The sequence below is a fragment of the Macaca nemestrina genome, chromosome 10 (genome assembly GCF_043159975.1).
Source record: "Macaca nemestrina isolate mMacNem1 chromosome 10, mMacNem.hap1, whole genome shotgun sequence".
NCBI lineage: Eukaryota > Metazoa > Chordata > Mammalia > Primates > Cercopithecidae > Macaca > Macaca nemestrina.
Genome location: NC_092134.1, coordinates 137,553,282 through 137,573,184, shown reverse-complemented (window position 1 = coordinate 137,573,184; position 19,903 = coordinate 137,553,282). Strand labels below are relative to the sequence as shown.

At 42.2% G+C, this 19,903-nt stretch overlaps 1 protein-coding gene across 1 annotated transcript in view; it reads right to left on the bottom strand.

The window, feature by feature from the left end:
• The window catches only part of LOC105484171 (anoctamin 2), a 363,016-nt gene that overhangs the window by 74,606 nt on the left and 268,507 nt on the right, over positions 1-19,903 (bottom strand). The window contains exon 14 of the mRNA XM_011745546.2: positions 11,753-11,827. Coding sequence (XP_011743848.1) covers positions 11,753-11,827 — 75 coding nt within the window. The remainder of the gene's footprint in view (positions 1-11,752; positions 11,828-19,903) is intronic.

Genomic DNA, 19,903 nt, shown 5'->3' with positions numbered 1-19,903 from the left:
ATGACCAAAATATCACTGTAAGATTTCTCTACTAGGTGACTTGAAATGGAGGACTCAGATTCCTCATTTGGTGCAGAAGTGTCCAGCTGCTGTGCTCCAAAAGGAGGGTTATAGCCACGTGACCTCTAAGGGTCTCCTCATTTCCTCTCTCTAGAACCTAAGAATAATAAGGCACTCTCTTAGACCTAGATCTGCCCAACAGCCCCTCTTCCTTCTTCTGTGCCCATGTCCCCTCCTGTCCCCATCACAACCAAGGAAGGATCATTTCCAGGAAGAATAAGGATGCTATGAGAAGAAAGTGCCCTGAGTAAGCCTCTTAGAGGGGACAGAAGAGAGAGAGACAACTGCTAGGTGCATGCCCCGCTCAGAGCAAATTCTAACCTGCTTCAGTCAAGACTTCTTCAAGAAAGAAGCCTTCCTTCTTAGGACTCTTTCTGTAAAGGAAACTGTTCAGGTCCTATTTCCTCTGCAGGACAGAGAATGGGCACTGGCTATGAAGAACTAAATAGAAAACGTGGGGAGAGAACACGGCAGGTAGAAGGCTCCCCAGAAAAAATAAGCTGTGCTGGACCACACACACACACACACACACACACACACACACACACACACACACGGAGCGGGGCAGGAAGGAGGGGGTGAGAGGAGGGGAGGAGAGGCACAGGAGGAAAGGGGAGGGGAGGTGGGGGCCTCTGGCTTGGGCAGTGCTTTGCAAGCAGTGTGAATGACACTCCAGTGGCTTGCCAATGGGTTGCACATGTGTCCAGGTATGGATGTTTCCAGACCTCTGGTGGGTACCTGGGGTGTGCTGGTGGCAGACTCAGCTCTTTATCCTGGTGGGCTTCAAAAACTACCAGTAATTGCCCTATGGGCCGTGTTGTGAAAAAGAAGCCCTTGGTAAGGAAGGCAGAAAGGTGGTGTTCTCTGGGCACAGGAAGGCTGTGTGTGTTTGGGTGTGTGTGGGTGTGGGGAGAGGAGAGGTTGGATGGGAAAAACACTCTGTGTGAGGCCCCTCTTCTGCTGCAGGGTGGGGGTGGGGAGCGGCAGAAACACCAGCCTCCAGGACTAAGTAGGGACTACTACCGTGTAACTGGGAAAACCTGGACATGACATCACCCCTCTCCAACAATGTAGACATGTTCACTTTCCATTCCTCTGGGATTGTCACTGCCAGACGGTAAGGGCCTAGAAAATGTGGTGTGAGATTCTTTTCCCCAAAAATCACTTTCGCAGTGAAGACCAGTGATGAAAGTATTGATGAGGCTGGAGAGGTGAGGGTATCGAGGAGTGAGTGAATGTGTGTGTGCGTATTTGGGGGTTGGGATTGGGAGATAGACTAGGGGAAAAAAACAATGGCAAAAACATCCTTTGTTTAGGGTCTTATGGGAGGGACATGGAGGAAGGTGTGGGGAGAAGATCAGCTTCTGTTATTCTCTAAGAGGCCCAGCTGCTAAACTAGAGAAGGAACACTCTTTGCTACTCAAAATACTGTCCAGGGATCAGCTGCATCAGCTGGAAGCTTGATTGAAATGCAGAATCTCAAGCACAACCCCAGACCTACTAACCTGGAACCTGCATTTTAACACAATTCTTTTTCACATTCAAGGAGCACTGTCCTACTTACCTAGGAAAGCCTTCTTTCCCACCCTCCCTTCCTCCCTAGCCCCACTCCCGGCACACCTCACTCAGCTCTCTGATTCCTTGCAGGTTTACCTTCTCTGGTCTTGATTTCCTACCCCACTATAGAAATCAAGCTCTGAGCCTCTCGTTTGGTGTTTCCCAGAGCATTCCAAGATTCACAGAGCTTTCAAGTTGCAGGAACTTGCAGAGCACCAACCCAGCCACGTGACCATTTTGCAGCTGAAGAAACAGGCATGGAAAAGTGAAGCGATTTGCTGAAGTCCACAAGGTGTGGACTACAACCCTACTGTTCTGGATCATGGCAGAAATTTTAAAATCTTAGCATTTAGGAATCATCTATGTACAGTCTTTAGTCTCATACATAAGGAAACTGAAGCCCAAGAGGCAACAATGTGATTGATCCAAGGTCTGGACGGTATATGGTAGAGCTGAGATGTTAATGGTGATAACATCATCAATACCAGCTGAACTACTTGTGCCTTCTAGATGTCTTTATTCGATGCATATATTCACTAGCACTGATTCTTTTAACTACCATGCAAGACATGCCTTTAATACATGAGATTTAATGATGATTTAGGATTTGAACCCTGCTCCATGGTTCCAAAGTCTACAATCCCATCCTGACATTAGAACCCAGGTTTTCCAGCACTAAATCCAGTACTATTTCCACCACTTGTGGTTACATTATTTATTTACTTTTTCTTTTTTTGTTGTTGTTTGAGATAGAGTTTCACTCTTGTTGCCCAGGCTGGAGTGCAATGGCGCGATCTTGGCTCACTGCAACCTCTGCCTCCCGGGTTCAAGCGATTCTCCGGCCTCAGCGTCCCAAGTAGCTGGAATTACAGGCATGTGCCACCACACCTGGCTAATTTTGTATTTTTAGTAGAGATGGGGTTTCTCCATGTTGGTCAGGCTGGTCTCCAACTCTCCACCTCAGGTGATCTGCCTGCCTCGGCCTCCCAAAGTGCTGGGATTAGAGGCGTGAGCCACCGTGCCCAGCCCACATGATTGATTTTGTTTATTAAGTTCAATACATATTTTCTGGTTGCTTATTGTGCAAACCACTGCACTGGGTATATTCCATGTTTGTGATCTGTCTCTTCTAACTAGGTCAAAAGGAGGTTTGTCTTGTACCACATTCTGTGCCTTAAAGCCGCTTCATAGCAGCGCCTCCTGTAGAACTGGTTTGGTAAAGATTCGCTGGCCAGCAGCTCTAGGGGATCTGGCTGCCCTGCACACGGTCATTTTATTATGGTTCCTGTTGCTTTTGGTGTTTTCACATCACAACTTTACTTCTGAGGCACAAACAAAATGCAACATAAGCCAGGCTACAGAGTCCAGAGTCCTACTTGACACCAAGAGCGAGACAGGAAAGAGAGGAGGCCTCTTCATCGCCCTCCAGAACTTGCATTCTGAAGCAAAGTTGAGAAAATCATTGCACACATACAACAAAGATGAGCCTAGTAGCAGCTGGATGGAGTCACAGGCCTCTGTTCATGAGCTTCCGGTATGCTCTCAGCAGAGAGCAGGGGGATTAGTCAGAGAAAACTCCACAGAAAAACGTTTTGGGACAGTTTCCTGTGGGAAAGACTGAGAGGAAAGAATAAGAAGGAAGAACTTTCCGGAAAAGGGAAGAGGAGCAAGTAGCAATGCACAAGGCACAAGTAACCTCTGCTGATCCCCAGCATGGCACACAACAGTAGCTCAAGTATAAAAATACAGGCGTGCACACACGCTAGCAACTTCATCATTGACACAGTACGCTGCCTATGACATCCACCTAGTTTATTTACGCATTCGGTCATTCATAAAATGTGTCTTAAGCTCCTCCTTGTGCCAGTCTCAGTTCTAGGTCCCAGTAGGAAAAGGAAACAGAAAGCACTACCTTCACAGAGTGGATCTTCTAGTGGGAAAATATAGACAATAAACTAATAAATAGGTAAAATACGTAGTACCTTCAGCATGAGAAATACTGTGGAGACAAAGAAGGCAAAGAGGGTACAGAGATCAGTTGCAATTTAAAACAGGGTGGTTGGGAAAGAGATGGGTGAGGAAGTGACCTTTTACCAAAGACCTAAAGGAAGGATTTAAGGGAAGTGAGCAAGGGGACAGGTGGAGTGGGAGACGGGTGGGCAGCCAGGAGGGCGCCCTCTAGTGTGTGGATATTGGCTTCCACACCTCAGGAGATGGGAAGGCGTCAGAGAGTTTTGAGCACAGGAGGGATGTGAGTTGGTTTAGGTTTTAAAAATTAGCATGCTGATGATCCATCAGGGGCAGTGTGCAAATAAGGCAGATCAGTGAAGGGGCTATGATGAGAATCCAGGCTGTGGAGGAGGATTTCTGATGGTGGACTCCCAATATCCAAGTGTAAGAAAATGACTATCTGGGGCATAGGAGGAAAGCTCAGGCACCTAGCTCTAGAGGAGGGACATTGCCTCTGACAATCCCCTCCCTTACAAGAAGAAAACAGGAGGGTCCATCTAAAAAGGAAACTTTAGCTGAACACACTGGATTGGTGAAGAGAGAGAGAAAGTTCGTCTTTGTCCATGCTGGCCTCTAACACAAGGAGGCAGATGAAATAGCACTGGGGCATTTCTTTGCTCTCATCACCCCATGAAAAGCATTCCCAGCTGACTTGGTAGACTGGCATGTCTGAAATCTTCCTAATGCCCATGGTCCTGGCATCTTCTGCCTAGGTTCAAGCACAGGGGTGAAGAAAGGAATGAGATGAGAGATACAGTAGGTGTCTATGGCTTACCCTAACTTCACCACAGAAAATTACCTGTTTCTAAGCACCACCCTGACCCCTTCATCTCATGCTCCATACCTTGTTCTAGGGTAATGCCAAGTCCTTTTTCTTTAGAAAACATCAGAGTGAACAGCAACTTACAGAATGGGAGAAAATGTTTGCAATCTACCCATCTGACAAAGGGCTAATATCCGGAATCTACAAAGAACTTAAACAAATTTACAAGAAAAAAACAAAAACCCCATCAAAAAGTGGGCAAAGGATATGAACAGACATTCTCAAAAGAAGATATTTATGCAGCCAACAGACACATGAAAAAATGCTCATCATCACTGGTCATCAGAGAAATGCAAATAAAAATCACAATGAGATACCATCTCACACCAGTTAGAATGGCGATCATTAAAAAGTCAGGAAACAACAGATGCTGGAGAGGATGTGGAGAAATAGGAATGCTTTTACACCAGTGGTGGGAGTGGTTAAACTAGTTCAACCATTGTGGAAGACAGTGTGACGATTCCTCGAGGATCTAGAACTAGAAATAACATTTGACCCAGCCATCCCATTACTGGGTATATACCCAAAGGATTATAAATCATGCCGCTATAAAGACACATGCACATGTAAGTTTATTGCAGCACTATTCACAATAGCAAAGACTTGGAACCAACCCAAATGTCCATCAATGATAGACTGGATTAAGAAAATGTGGCACATATACACTATGGAACACTATGCAGCCATAAAAATGGATGAGTTCGTGTCCTTTGCAGGGACATGGATGTAGCTGGAAACCATGATTGTGAGCAAACTACCACAAAGACAGAAAACCAAACACCGAATGTTCTCACTCACAGGTGGGAATTGAACAATGAGAACACCTGGACACAGGGCAGGGAACATCACACACTAGAGCCTGTCAGGGGGTCCGGGGCAGGGGGAGGGATAGCATTAGGAGAAATACCTAATGTAAATGATGAGTTAATGAGTGCAGCAAAGCAACATGGTGCATGTAAACATATGTAACAAACCTGCACGTTGTGCACATGTACCCTAGAACTTAAATAAAAAATAAAGAAAGAAAACTGGGATTTTTTTTTAAGTGGGAAAAAGTAACGAGGACAAGTTAGTTCAAATAAGGATTTTAAAAAACCAAATAGGCAGGAAACAATATAACGTATTGTCCAATCTGAAATACTTTTGAGAGTAAAAAAGTGCTATTAATAATTCCCCCTGGTCTGGAAGCTTAAGACTGGACAAGCTTGAGCACCTGACTGTGAAGGGTGATGTGTAAAGGGGGCTCCCCCCATTCTCACCACTCTGCTCCCAGCTCCTGCCCACATGGTTCAGTTCCCAGAACTTGCTGGTGGCAGTTGTGGGACCCCAGGCAGAGTGAGATTCTCAATTAGTTATTGGTTCTGATACAGAATCTTGCATTTATATCAAGATTTGGAGTTGGGTGGGGTTGGGAAAGGGAAGATTTTACAAAGGAGAAATAATTATGTATTATTTGTGGACAATAAAAATATTCCCACTTTCCAGTCTAGCTTTAGGACGTATCAACGGAATTTTAAAAAAAGAAAAAGCTTAGAATTTTGGCAAGATGATCCACCATTGACCCAGTTTTTAGTATTTGTTGAATGGTGGTCCAGTGATCTATTTGTTGTTGTTGATGATGATGATGATGACGATGATGATGATACAGATTTTTCTCTCAGGCAGCAGCTAAGCTCCTAGTTTCAGTGCTCTTCTTGCCTGACTTATCAGCAGCATGTGATACAATTGATTGCCCTGCCCCTTTGAAATGCTTCCTTGACTTCTGGGACTCTGTATTCTCCCCTGTCCCTTTTCGATTCTCCTTTCTGGCCCCTCCTTATGCTCCTAAACTTGAGCACTGCAGTGTCCTGGGACTTGGTCTTTGGACATTTTCCCTATCGACTCTCATTCCCTTGGTGATCTCGTGCAATCTTATAGCTTTAAATGCCTTCTAGTGATTAGGTCTCCAGCCTGGACATCTTCCCTGAACTCTAGATTCATATCCATCATGAGGGCAACCGAGTAAGGAATAACGGCAGATTTTGGGCTGCTCAGGATAAAAGCCTTAAGAGTCATTCTTGACTTCTTTTCAGTTTTATACCACATGATCAAATTCTTTCAGTCCACTTTCAAAATAGAACCAGCATCTGAACACTCTTCACTCTCACCCTGCCCAGGCCACCACACTTCTTGCATTATCACGACAGATTCCTACTTGATCTCCCTCTTCCTACCCCTGCCTTTCTACCAGCATGTTCTCACCCCAGCAGCCAGAATGATCCTTTTGAAATGTATGTCAGGTCATGTCACTCCCTGCAAAATCCTCTACTAGGGGTTCTCATCTCACATAGAATTAGCCCATGTCCTTACTGTGGCCTCCAGGGCCCTAATTACAGGGCTCCTCATTACTTCTCTAACTGTGTCCCCGTTTGCACTACCCCCTGCAGGGTGCTCAGCTCCAGCCACACTGTGGCTCTTTCTTGCTGTCTCTCCTGATGCCAGGCATTGCTCCCCTTGGGCCTTTTCTCTTGCTGTTTCCTCTGCCCAGAATGTTCCCCCTAGAATATCCATGTGGCTGGCTCCTCCACCTCCTCCAGATCTTTGATAAAACGTCACCTTAATGAGAACTTACCTGACCAACCCATTTAATAAATGCATTTTGTGTCTTTTTAAATTTTATTGTGAACATGCAGAAAAATCCATTTTATACACACACACACACACACACACACACACACACACAGAATAAAACAAACACCAGTATAGCCCAGACCAGCACTGCCAGCAGCTTTGAATTCCCTTCTCCCCAGTACACACACACGGCCTCCCATCCTTGCTGCTCCTTTGGATCTAACCACTGTGCAGAATTTTGTGATAATCATTCTCTTGCTCATTTGATAGTTTTAACACCAAGGTATGCATCCTTAAACTATATAGTTGAGTATTGTCTCTGAACACTATGAGTAGATTCAAACTGTATATATTCTTTCACCTTGTTTTTTTTCACCCTTGATGTTATACATAGCTATTAGTTTGCTCATTTTCATGACTGTATAGTATTTAATTGTATACATATGCCTCAATTTATGTATCAATTCTGGTGGTGACAGGCATTTGGGCTGTTTCCAGGTTGAGTTATTATAAACAGGGCTTCCATAGACATCCTTGTACATGTATTTTGCTGCTCATGGACACAAGTTTTTCTAAGACAGATACCCAGGAGTAGAATTTCTCAGAAACTTTCAGTTTCACTAGATAATGCCAAACTATATCCAAAGTGTTTTTGTTTTTTCACCTTATACTCCCAATAGGAGAGTTTAAGATGCTCTTTTGATCTTTTCCAACACTTGTTATTTACAGACTTTTGGGCATATATGGTATCTCATTGTGGTTTAAATTAGAATTTCCAGGATTACTAATGAGACTGGGTACTCTTTTATAGGTTTATTGGCCATTTGGATTTCCTCTTTTGTGAAGTACATATTCATCTTTTTCCTATTTCATACTGAATTACCTTTTTCCATGTTTTTTAATTCTTTATGTTAAGAGTAATTCTTTGAGTTATAGTTGTTGCAAATACATTATCCCATTCTGATAATTTGTCTTCTCACAGAGTGTATTAGGTATTTTATGAACTTAAATTCTTAATTCTAATATAGTCATATTTACCAGCATTTTATTATGGTTGTGCTTTTTGTATCTTTCTCAAGAAATTCTTCCCTACCCCAAGGTCATGAAAATATTTTTTTCTTATATATTTAAAAACTTGATTGTTTTCCCTTTCACAGTTCATCTTTAAAATACACCTAGAATTGATGTTTTTGAGTTGTGTGAATAAGGCCCAGTTTTATTTTCTTCTGTATGGACACCCAGCTGTCCCAGAAGCATTTATTGAGAAGTTCATTCTTTTCCCCATTTATATGCAGTGCCACTTTCATTAATCTGGTTCTTGGTTTTCTATTTTATTCCGTTGGTCTAATTATCTCTTCCCACAAGAATATAACATTATCTTACTTATTGTAGTTTTATAATTAGAGTAACATATCCATCCTTCAAGAGTTTGTTGACTCTTCTTAGCCTTTGTGCTTCCATATAAATCTTAAAATCAGTTGATCGACTGGACAATCTAAAGACCTTAGAACATTATTGTTCTATTTATTGCCCACCCAACTTGCATATTATTGTTGCATATATTTTAGTTCTATCTTCTTTAACTTCATGAAAATTGGCATCATTATTTTTACAGTCAAGGTTCATATAGGTTTTCTCACATATTTACCACTTTAAAAGCTCTTCATTCCCTTCTAAAACCATGGTCTTCCATATGGGATCATATCCAAGGCACATTCTTAGAATTTCTTTTAATGAGAGATTCAGTTGATAGCAAACTCTCAGTTTTTATTTGTCTGTAAATATCTCTAATGCATCCTTATCACTACATGATGTTTTTCTTGGGCATAGAATTCTCAGTTAGAAATTGTTTTGTTTTCAGCACATGAAGAGGGCTTTTCATTGTATTCTGACTTCCAATGTGCTATAAAATATCAGTTTTAAGTCCAGGTGTCTTTCCTTTGAAGGTAATTTGCCTTTGGATTTGTGGTTGCTTTTGAGACTTTTCTTGTGTCTCATACATTCTACAATTTCACTGTGATATATCTAGATACAGATTTCTTTTTACCTTTTCTGCTTGGGTTTCATTGGGATTCTTCAATCTGTGGATTGGCATTCTGTAACAACTTAGGAAACCACCAGTCCTTATATCTCATTCATTACCTGTTCTCTTTCAACCTGTCTTCCATATTGCCAATTTTTTGTGTCGCTATACTGTATTACAGATAATTTATTCCAGCCTGTATAGAAGTTTACAAATTCTCTCTTCAGCTTTGTCTAACTTGTTGTTAAGTCTATCCATGGCTGAGGCAGGAGAATCGCTTGAACCCGGGGGACGGAGGTTGCAGTGAGCCGAGATTGCGCGACTGCACTCCAGCCTGGGTGACAGAATCAGACTCTGTCTCAAGAAAAAAAACAAAATCTATCCATGGTCGTGGGTGTGTGTGTGTATACACATATATATACACATATATACATGGTATATAAAAATCATATATATAACAATATTTTTGTTAATTTCTATATATATATATTTATTTCTAGCAGATAGAGGTTTATTGGTTAGTTTTCACATCTGCTAGATAATTTTCAAAATAGTTTCTTATTCCTTGTGTATATTTTTAAGTTTGCTGTTTTAACCTGTGACTGATAATTTCATATCTCTGGTCTTTGCTGTGTGTTCCCGCTGGTTCTTTCACATGGTGCTTCAATTTCTTGAGCAATTAGTTGTTTTTGACTGTGTTCTCTTCATTGCCCTTGAAAAATTATTTTGGGTGACTTTTTGAGGCCTGGCATAAATAGTACATATTCATCTTCTTCTGGGCACCTGGGAGCCCTACTAGTGTTAAGTTCACAACCTGAGGTTCCCTGATCCTCTTACGTGGTGACCCAGGATAGAAAGCCACAATAGGGATTGCCCCTGGCCACTTCTTAAGAACAGAGTTTTGTTTCCCCTTTCCTCCCTTTTCTGCTTAGATCCATAACAATTTTTTTTCTGTAGTCTCATAAGTGGGAAAGGGTGTGTATAGTTCAGTTTCATCTTTACTCTGAACATAGCCCTTTGGAGTTCTGCTTCAATTTGGTGAGGACATCCTGTTACAATCCCCACTTGGGGCCATCCGTCATCCCTAATTTCTATCCTGCTTGCTCCCATAAAACCGCCAAAACCAAAGCCTAGGTTTGCCTAGACGGGCAAATGTTCTCAAGGTAAAAGTAGCTCTAGTGCCCAGGCATTTGTTTCCTTGGTTCCCATTTTCCTTTAGATTTTAGCCTCTGGTATTACTTCCTATTCTGTCAGCCCTTTGAGGCTTTGAGAAGATTGAAAAATATATTCATTCAATTTTTTTTGTAAATTTTAGCAAAATGGGAAGTTACAAATATCCTAACCTACTACTACGGGAGACAGAAGTCTATTTTACCTATTTATTGTTATTTATTTACTTATTTATTGTCTGCAAATTTTTTAAGAGAGGGATTATTTTGTTTTGTTTTCTGCTGTATCCCCAGTGTCTAAGAATGGTGTCAAGCACATCGTTTGACTCATTAAATATTGAATGAAGGAATAAACTCTTTAACAATAATATGCATATTGTGGGAGGCTTTGAAGTGCTAAATTAAACTTTATGTCATAACAGCTTAACACACGGCAACTCACCACATATTCTTGAATAAATTCCACATGCCTTGCACTTGTTAAGCAATGAAAAGAAAGCAAATTTAGACTTCTAAGCTGTGGCAAGGCACCCATCAACTCTGTACTTCATCTGAAAAATGAGGAGTTGAATTGGTGATATCTAAGTTTCCTTCACCTTTTACATTTCTGAGACGAAAACACAGTTCCTGTACTTAAAGGTCATGATGGCAAAAATAATGGCAAACAAACAAACAAACAAAAAAACCCCCTCAGGCCAGAGTCAGAGTTACAACAATTTCCAGGCCAATTTTTGGAATAAGTGATCCCTCTTTCACCCTGCCTCCTTAGAAATGCTCTGAGCTGTGAGTACACACACTCCTTTATAAAGCACAACCTCCAATCTTGAATACCGTAAGGAATATTTCCATAAAGAGATACGGGGTATTAGTAACCCTAACATTGTCCTCTGATTTTTGCCTTCCCCGAGGTCCTCTAGCTTCAGGTACTGCTGTCTTGCCCATGCTGGCAAACAAGAATAAACTGCTACCACCTTATTGATCTAACTCAAATAGGAATCACAGGATTTTCCCTCAGCTTTCCCTGACACAGCTGAGACCATCTGGGTCTTGCAAAAGGGCTGTACCAAACTCTAAGGTACAGCACAAGGAAATAAACCCAGCAACCATAGGAAAGCTGAAGAATCACAGTTACCGAGCCCAAGCTGGCTATCTCCTGTGGCTTCCAGACTCTGGTCTATCCATAGACGTCAGAGAGAGCCACCCCACAGCCCAGACAGGCTGCTGCAATTGCAGCCATCTTACCTGATTCCTTCTCCAAGTTTCTGGTCTGTCTCGATGTGGAAGCACCATCTGGCAACCTACTCCCCGGGAGTTCCAACTTCCAGCCTGTGTGGTCAATGGCCTCACTATCAGACAAGATCCGGCCCCTCTACACAGGAGTGTGGCTCTCCCTTTACCAACCTCTCATGATTTTCCTAGCAGAATATAATATCCACAATAGTCACATAACAGCATCTACATGCATGCAGTCACAGGCAAGTGGTCCCTCAAAGAAATTACCATGAATAAGATGGAGGCAAAGTTCATCAGGTAACCTGGGAAACGATCCTTCCAGGTCAGTTTATCTTCATCATCCTGGGGAGAAACAGGAGAGCAGAGACAATCAGAGGGCACAAATAACAGATATTAATTTGCTCTCAATTTGCATATATTTGCATATGATTGATCATTATCACCCTATATAGATATATTTCTAGTCACTGATGCCTTACTCTCCATATTATCAACAACTCTCCTAATTTTATAATTTCTAGATAAGCTGGAATAGCCTGGAAAAATTACAATGAAAAAAGGATAAGATTTTACTTCAACCTTTTTTTTGAGACGGAGTCTCGCTCTGTCGCCCAGGCTGGAGTGCAGTGGCGCGATCTCGGCTCACTGCAAGCTCCGCCTCCCGGGTTCACGCCATTCTCCTGCCTCAGCCTCCCGAGTAGCTGGGACTACAGGCGCCCACAACCGCGCCCGGCTAATTTTTTTTTGTATTTTTAGTAGAGACGGGGTTTCACCGTGGTCTCGATCTCCTGGCCTTGTGATCCACCCGCCTCGGCCTCCCAAAGTGCTGGGATTACAGGCGTGAGCCACCGCGCCCGGCCTGGGCTGAAGTTCTAATTCAACCACTTATCAGCTGTGTGATCCTGGATATGTCTCTTATTAACATTTCTGACCTTTTATTTCCTCATCTGTAAACTGGGCACAGTAGTGACACCTGCCCTGCCTACTGCACAGGACAGTTTTGTTTTGTTTTAGTAAGAAACATGTGAATACAGTAAAGCAATGGACAAATGACAGATAACAACCCAACCACAGGGCAGCATCCCATAAATAGATCATCTGTTAAATAAAACATCAACCACTGATCTTAGAGCCTAATAATTGTGCAAATTACCACAATTTTGTTCTTCAAAGAGGCTACATGTAGTATTATGTGCTCTCCCTTGTCACAAATCCAAACGTTTTGAGGCACAGGTTAAGCTGATCCATTCAATCAACTTGGCTGAGAATCCTACCTTTTTCCCCTTGGACTGGGTCCAGTTCACCCGGGCCATTATCCTGGGACAATTGTATCACTAACCAGAGTCCTCCTTCAGCATGCTCTGAGGACCCTCATTTGGTGGGAGACAGGGGAGGGGCTGCCAACAGCTATGAATGGCAAACAGCTCTGCTAATTAAACAGCTCTGCTGTATAAATTTAGTTCAGGCACTTGATTCCTCTGAGCTGCAGTTCTATAAAATTAGAATGGATACAGCTGTCCTGCCTACTACACAAGGTAGCTGGGAAGACCATCTGAAGCCGTGTTTGTGAAGGTGCCGAGAATATGGCAGAGCACTCCCTGCCAGTACGGCAAGAATCCACCAGTACTTCTGCAAGGTGTCTGAATGCGGCTCAGCGGTGAGCGCTCCAGGGCCCCTGCTCTCTCCTCTCGCTTCCTCACCACTGATATTCAGAACACACCTGATTTGGTGCTAGCAACAGTGCCATCTAGCCTTTGAAAGCTTGTACTGTAAGCGAAGGACCTCCTTATCCTAAAAGCTTTCTTTCTAAAAATCCCTCTAGGGCCCACTGTGCGGTGATCTTGGTGCCAGGCACAGTGGGAGGCAGAAGAAAACTGACAAGATCACCACTCCTGGGGGGCTCACAGGCAAAGGAAACAGAGATGACACCCACACACCAAAAGGTTTAAGAATCCCTGGTCAGTTTGGGAGTGAGGGTTATCTTGGGAGTGAGTCTGAAGGGATGTGAGAAGAGGAACAATTCTCTTGCCTGGAACTGAGCAACAGGTGGAGTTGGCTTAATAAATTGTGGTGGGAATGATGTTATAGCTGAATTCACTTAGTAATTAGCACTTGCATTTACAGATTATGTAAACAAGCAATAGATTCAGGTTTGCACAGACTTAGGGATAGAATCCTGTTGCTAGACTCTTAGCCCAACAGGCTTTCCATCACACAGTGAGAACAAGGTAACTACATCTTGTGGCCATTCTGAAGGAATAGGAACATGTGAACCTATTTCTGATGGGATTGGAACAAGACTCATTCACGTTCTTCTAAATTAGGCCAAACATCAACAGGGATTAGAGTTTCTTTCATTTTCCTTCAGTATTAATTCTTAGTTTCACTCACACACTAACATTTTCCTTACAGGTTTTTTTTTTTTTTTCTTTTGGAGACGAATTCTCGCTCTGTTGCCCAGGCTGGAGTGCAGTGGCACGATGTTGGCTCATTGCAACCTCCGCCGCCCAGGTCCAAATGATTCTCCTGTCTCATCTTCCCGAGTAGCTGGGACTACAGGCACGTGCCACCACGCCCGGCTAAGTTTGGGTGTGTATGTGTGTATTTTTTTAGTAGAGACAGTGTTTCCCCGTGTTAGCCAGGATGGTCTCGATCTCCTGACCTTGTGATCTGATCTGCCCGCCTTGGCCTCCCGAAGTGCTGGGATTACAGGTGTGAGCCACTGCACCCGGCCCCTTAAGGGTATTTTTAAAAGATTTTTCAAGCTGTTGACAAGGAAAACTGAGGATGGGCTGACGGATGATAACACTCAACAGGGATTCTGAAGAGACATTTGAGGGGCCGGGGAAGGACTTTTCCTGAGCCTCCCGCCCAATTATGGTCAAGGTTTTGATGAATAAGTCTTGGTTCAGTCCTACTCAACAAACAAAGTCTAAACAGTGCCAATGGGCCGGGCTCTGTGCTAGATACTGAGGACACACTGAGAAAGTTCAGCTCTGCCCAGGAGGAGCTCAGAGACCACCAAGGAAACAAGGAAAAGCAATTCTAAGCTAAATCTGATTCGGAAGGTGGCATTACTATTTTGCATAAAAACGAGACGTAACTAAAAAGCAACCAAATTAAATGTCCACTCAAAGCAACTGAAAGAAAAAATGCTCATTTTGATATAACGTTGTAGTGTATGTTGAAAAATCACCCCTTCTTATGTTTACATTGGTGATCTCTTTTTTCTGGAAGTCACAGCTCCCAACACACACACAGTGCTCGTGCGTTCAGACACTCTCCCAACATAAGAAGCCAAGAGAAACACAACGTTGCACCACCGTCTTCCAAGCTCCCAAAGTCACTAGTAAAAATGACAGTGAGTAAAGTAGTCTTTACTTATAATAATCTGGCTCTAATAATGGAAGCCAATTAAAACTCTCCATTCACGGATACATTAACAACATGAAGACTTGCAACAAAATATCCTTAACTTAAATACATTCTGCTTACAAATCCTATAGCCAGCATACAAGACAGCACAAAGAGAAGTAGGCTTGGAACCAGGACATCCAAGTTCTGAACTCTTGGCTCTGGTCCTTCTTAGGTGAATGACCTTGGGAAATTCCCAGATCCTCAGCTTCTTTATCTGTAAAATAATTTATGTGCCCTATCTGTAAAATATAGTTATATCTATCACACCAAATTACCATGCATTTAAAATTGCCCAGCCTGTGAAGCAGGTCAAGAGAGTGCAGGCACACAGAGGTAGGAGAACTCTTAGCACCTCTCTCTCCTTTTAAAATGGAAATAACACTTGTCCCACCTAAGTGGCCCAGGTATTGTGTGGATCACATGAGTGCACGCATATGAGAGAGCTTTGTAAACTGGAAGGCTCATAAAAGTAAGGTCTAATCAGCTTCATGATATAATCAAAAGCAGGTGACTATAAAGCACTTAGCTAATGCAATCATTGTTAAGACAGGAGCCTAGCTGTCCTCTGTGCTAGCTTCTTTGTCTCAGCTCTTTGTGTCTATGTCCCTTGATGATGGCTTCCAGTTTTGAGCCTCCAGACAGCAAGCAGCACAGTAATAAAACCACATAAGTGCCCTTTTGGCAAGCTAAACATTTGGAAATGAAATCACTGAAAAGGCAATAGGTGAGAGTGCTATTTAAACAAATCCCTTGGAGAATAATTTTGTAAAGTGGCAATCATCCTTGAGTTGTTTTCTTCTTCTTTTCTTTTTCTTTTTCTTTTTTTAGAGACAGAGCCTCTCACTCTGCCACCCAGGCTGGAGTGCAGTTGCACAATCATAGCTCGCTGCAACCTCGAACTCCTGGGCTCACGTGATCATCCTGCCTCAGTCTCCAGATTAGCTGAAATTACAGGCGTAGGACATCACACCTGACTTCATTTTTAATTAAGATATAATTTACACACAGTACATTTCACCTTCATTAGTGTTTAGTTCTGTAAGTTTTGATAAATACATAGTCATACAACCACAACCACAACGACAATCAAGACATAGAACAATACCATCACTTCCCATTATTCTCCCATGGCCCTTTGTAGTCTATCACCTCCCCCAGCCCCCAGAACCTGACAAGATCTGTTTGATGCCCCTTTGGTTTTACCTTTTCCAAAATGTCATATAAGTGGATTCATAGAGTATGCAGGCTGTTGAGTTTGGCTTCTTCGACTTGGCATTTGAGATTCATGTTGTCCATGTGGTTGCGTGTGTTGATAGTTTGTTCCTTTTTATTGCTGAATAATATTCCACTGTGTGAAGGTACCACAGTTCATTTGTCCTTTCACTATTTGAGGGATGTTTGAATTGTCTCTAGTTTTTAGCAATTATGAATAAAGCCATCGTAAAAGTGTCTGTGCACTAGTTTTGGTGGGAACATAGGTTTTCATTTCCCTTGGATAATTACCAAGAAATGGAATTACCAAGTCATAGGGTAAGTATATGTTTGACTTTATAAGAAACTACCAGACAACTTCCCAAAGTGGGTATACCATTTTGCATTTCCATTAATAAGATATGGTATTCCCTTCCTCTATTTTCTTTATTAAATACATTTTTAATTTAGGATAGTTTTAGATTTACAGAAAAGCTTCAAAGGAGTTCCCATATACCCTGCACCCAGTTTCCCCTATTATATTAGTTAAATACATTTTTTCACAACCAATGAACCAATATTGTACAGTATTATTAAAGTTCATACTTTATTCATATTTTCTTATAAATATAAAATCTAATATTACTTAAATTTAACAATATACTATTTATATTAGTTTTTACCTAATAGCCATTTTCTGTTCCAGGGTCCCCTCAAAGAAAACGCATTATATTTAGTCGTCATGCCCCCTTAGACTCCTCTAGACTGTGACAGTTTCTCAGACTTTTCTTATTGGTGGTGACTTTGTTCGTTTTGAGGTGTACTGGTCAAGTATTTTGTAGAATGTCCCTCAACACAGGCTTGTCTGAAGTTTTTCCCATGATTGGACTGAGGTTATGCATTTGGGGGAGGAAGACCAAAGAGGAAGGGGCCATTTTCATCACATCATATCAAGGGTACAGGTTAGAATATGACTGACCACTGATGACGTCAACCTTGATCTCCTAGTGGAGATGATATCTGTCAGATTTTTCTGTTGCAAAGTTTCTTTTTTTCTCCTTTCCATACTTTACTCTTCAGAAGAAAGTCACAAAGTGCCCACATTTAAGGTGTGGGAATTATACTCCACCTCTCTGAAGGGGCAGGATCTGCAGATTCTCCTAGGTTTTTAATCCAGATTTTTATATTTTGAGTTTGCTAAAAGCAGAACTGTAAAGAAGAGATACTCAGTCATACCAATATGAAACCAGTGCAAGTTACTCCCAACCCTAAAAGAAGAATGAAGACGATAAATGCCAAGTGACCAGGACTGGAGTGGAACTGGGTTTGGGCTTCAAAAGAAGCAGGCTGTGGTCCTCATTCTTTGGGAAGCCCACAAAGGACAGGAAGCCAAACCTTGACATCCTCACTGGCAGTTTCATTATCATCATCTGCCTCAGCCCTCCAGATAATAACAAGAGGGTCAGGAATAGGTCAGACTGGTTTCTATCAAAATGTTCATACACTGTCCATATGTTCTGGCAAATATTTTGGGGGCAGTGTCAAACAGAAGAGAAATATAATGGATTTGGAAATACAGGACGTGGGCTTCATTCCATCTCCACCTCTTTATTAGCTGACCTAGGGCATATTGTTCAAATTATCTGTGTCCTCAAATCAGCATCTCTAATGGGACAACTGGTAACTTTCCTTACTGAGCACTCAATGAGTATACCACATATGTGACAGGACTTGGAAAATTACAAGTTCTATATAATCGTGAGTTGTAGTACTCTTGTTTCTATACAGGACGCATACATCGAACATTAAATATGTACCTCAAGCATCATGCTAGCACCAGGCAGTAGGCATACATAGAAGAACAGCTCACATTCTTGGCCCTAACTAGTACCAGAAACTGAGAAAGATGAACACAAATTACGACATGATATGACACACAAAGTGCTATGGAAACATACAGGAGGGAGTGAATTCCAGCCTAGAGGAATAAGGAGAAACTTCAATGACTAGGAGACATTTCAGTTGTGATTAAAGAATGATTAGAGTTTCCCAGGATGCAAAGGGGGATGAAGGTATTCCAGAGAAAGCACCATGTGCAAAAGCATGGAGATACCATAACACACGGTATGATCAAATGGCTCAGTGTAATGAGAGGGTAGGACGTATACACAGCAGCAGGGTTTTAGATAGATAAGGTTAAAATCAGATTCCTGACTACCTGGTAATCTATGGTGCATCTTTCACTATGACATGAAGGATCAAACATCAGAACAGAATGACACTTCTAACTAGCACATAGCAAGTCATCTGATCGTAGTCTGGCAGGGGTCATTGAGAATAAATAATCCAGTCCCTTGCTGATCAGATCAGTCCTGAGGTACATACAGGAGGCGAGGTGACACACCCATGGCTAGTCAGCAACTTCATTCTAGGCAACACCAGAACAGGGCCTCTGATATTTCTGCTCAGTTGTTGAGAAGGCTGTTGCTAACTGGTTCCTTTATAAGGAATGGTTGCTTCTAGATTTTAAATTCTAAATAATATCCAGGGACCTTTTAAACATGAATTATGTTTTAATGCCATAGTCGATTTATTCTGATGGTGGAAAATATTGAAAGCAATTGCTTATTTGCATTCAGTTCTCTGTACTGTTTGAGGAGCGGAGCTGAGGTGCTATCTGCCTATCACTTCCAAACCTTTACTCTTCTGTCTATGAGAGCCTCTCCTTTGTGGGGCACACCATTCAGCCATAAGGACTTGTACTTTGTGATTATCATCTGCATCGCCATCTTCCCTAATCCTGCCATCATCACAAGCAGCTGAGATCCAGAAACTGACTTACTCCTTAATGTCCTCATGTCAACCCTACTTCACTCTGGCCAGCAGCTCCTCACCACAGTCCAGGTAATGTTGATATTTGGAACTCTTCACTTCCTATTCTTCCACTACTCTTAGTCTGGCCCACCACTCCAGTCATACTAAACATCACACACATGCTTCCATGCCTGAGTTCGTCTAACAGAGCTACACAACAGTGCCTCATATTGAATCAGAGCAGCCATCCCACTTCTAAATAAGATAAGGGATTCTGAGTGCCACCGAAAAAATTACACAACTGCATGGATTGATGTCACTATACAGTCACAACTGGCAACATCAGTTGTGCCCCTGTTGCTTCCTGGCCATGCTTTTCTCATTCTCCTATACACCCATCAGTTGTGTCCAAATTGCCCCTCTCTCTATGCAAGCCCCCTATTCTTCTATCCCTTTTCTCCCACTCATTATGTAACCTCACTTTTTTATTGGGAAAAAAAACCTCAAGATCATCATGTGAGAATCTCAATTTCTCCTTTTGCCATCTACAATTTTATCTTCATTTTTTCGCATCTGACCTTTCTGTCTCATTTGGAGAGATGTCCCTCCCTCTTGCTGACTGCCATTTCCTTTAAATTTCCTTTAAATCTCATCCTCTTTCTACCTTTCCTTTAAATCTCATCCTCTCCTCAAGGACTTTGTTCTCCTTTATCTTAAAACTGTGTTTTCAGGCTTTTGAGGGTACCTTCAAAATCATCTGCAGGATTTGTTAAAACAGATTTCTGGGCTCCATTCCCAAAGATTCTGATTCAGTGGCTCTGGAATGGGGCCTGAGAATTTGCATTTTTAATAAGTTTTCAGGTACAGTGAGTGCTGCTGCTGCTGCTGTGTTGCTGCTAGTCAGGGAACTGTACTAACTGTCTTAAACCATTTCCTTCTGCTGGGTATGGCCACCCTGCCTGCAGACACACCAAAAAATAAGAGCCACCACTTTTA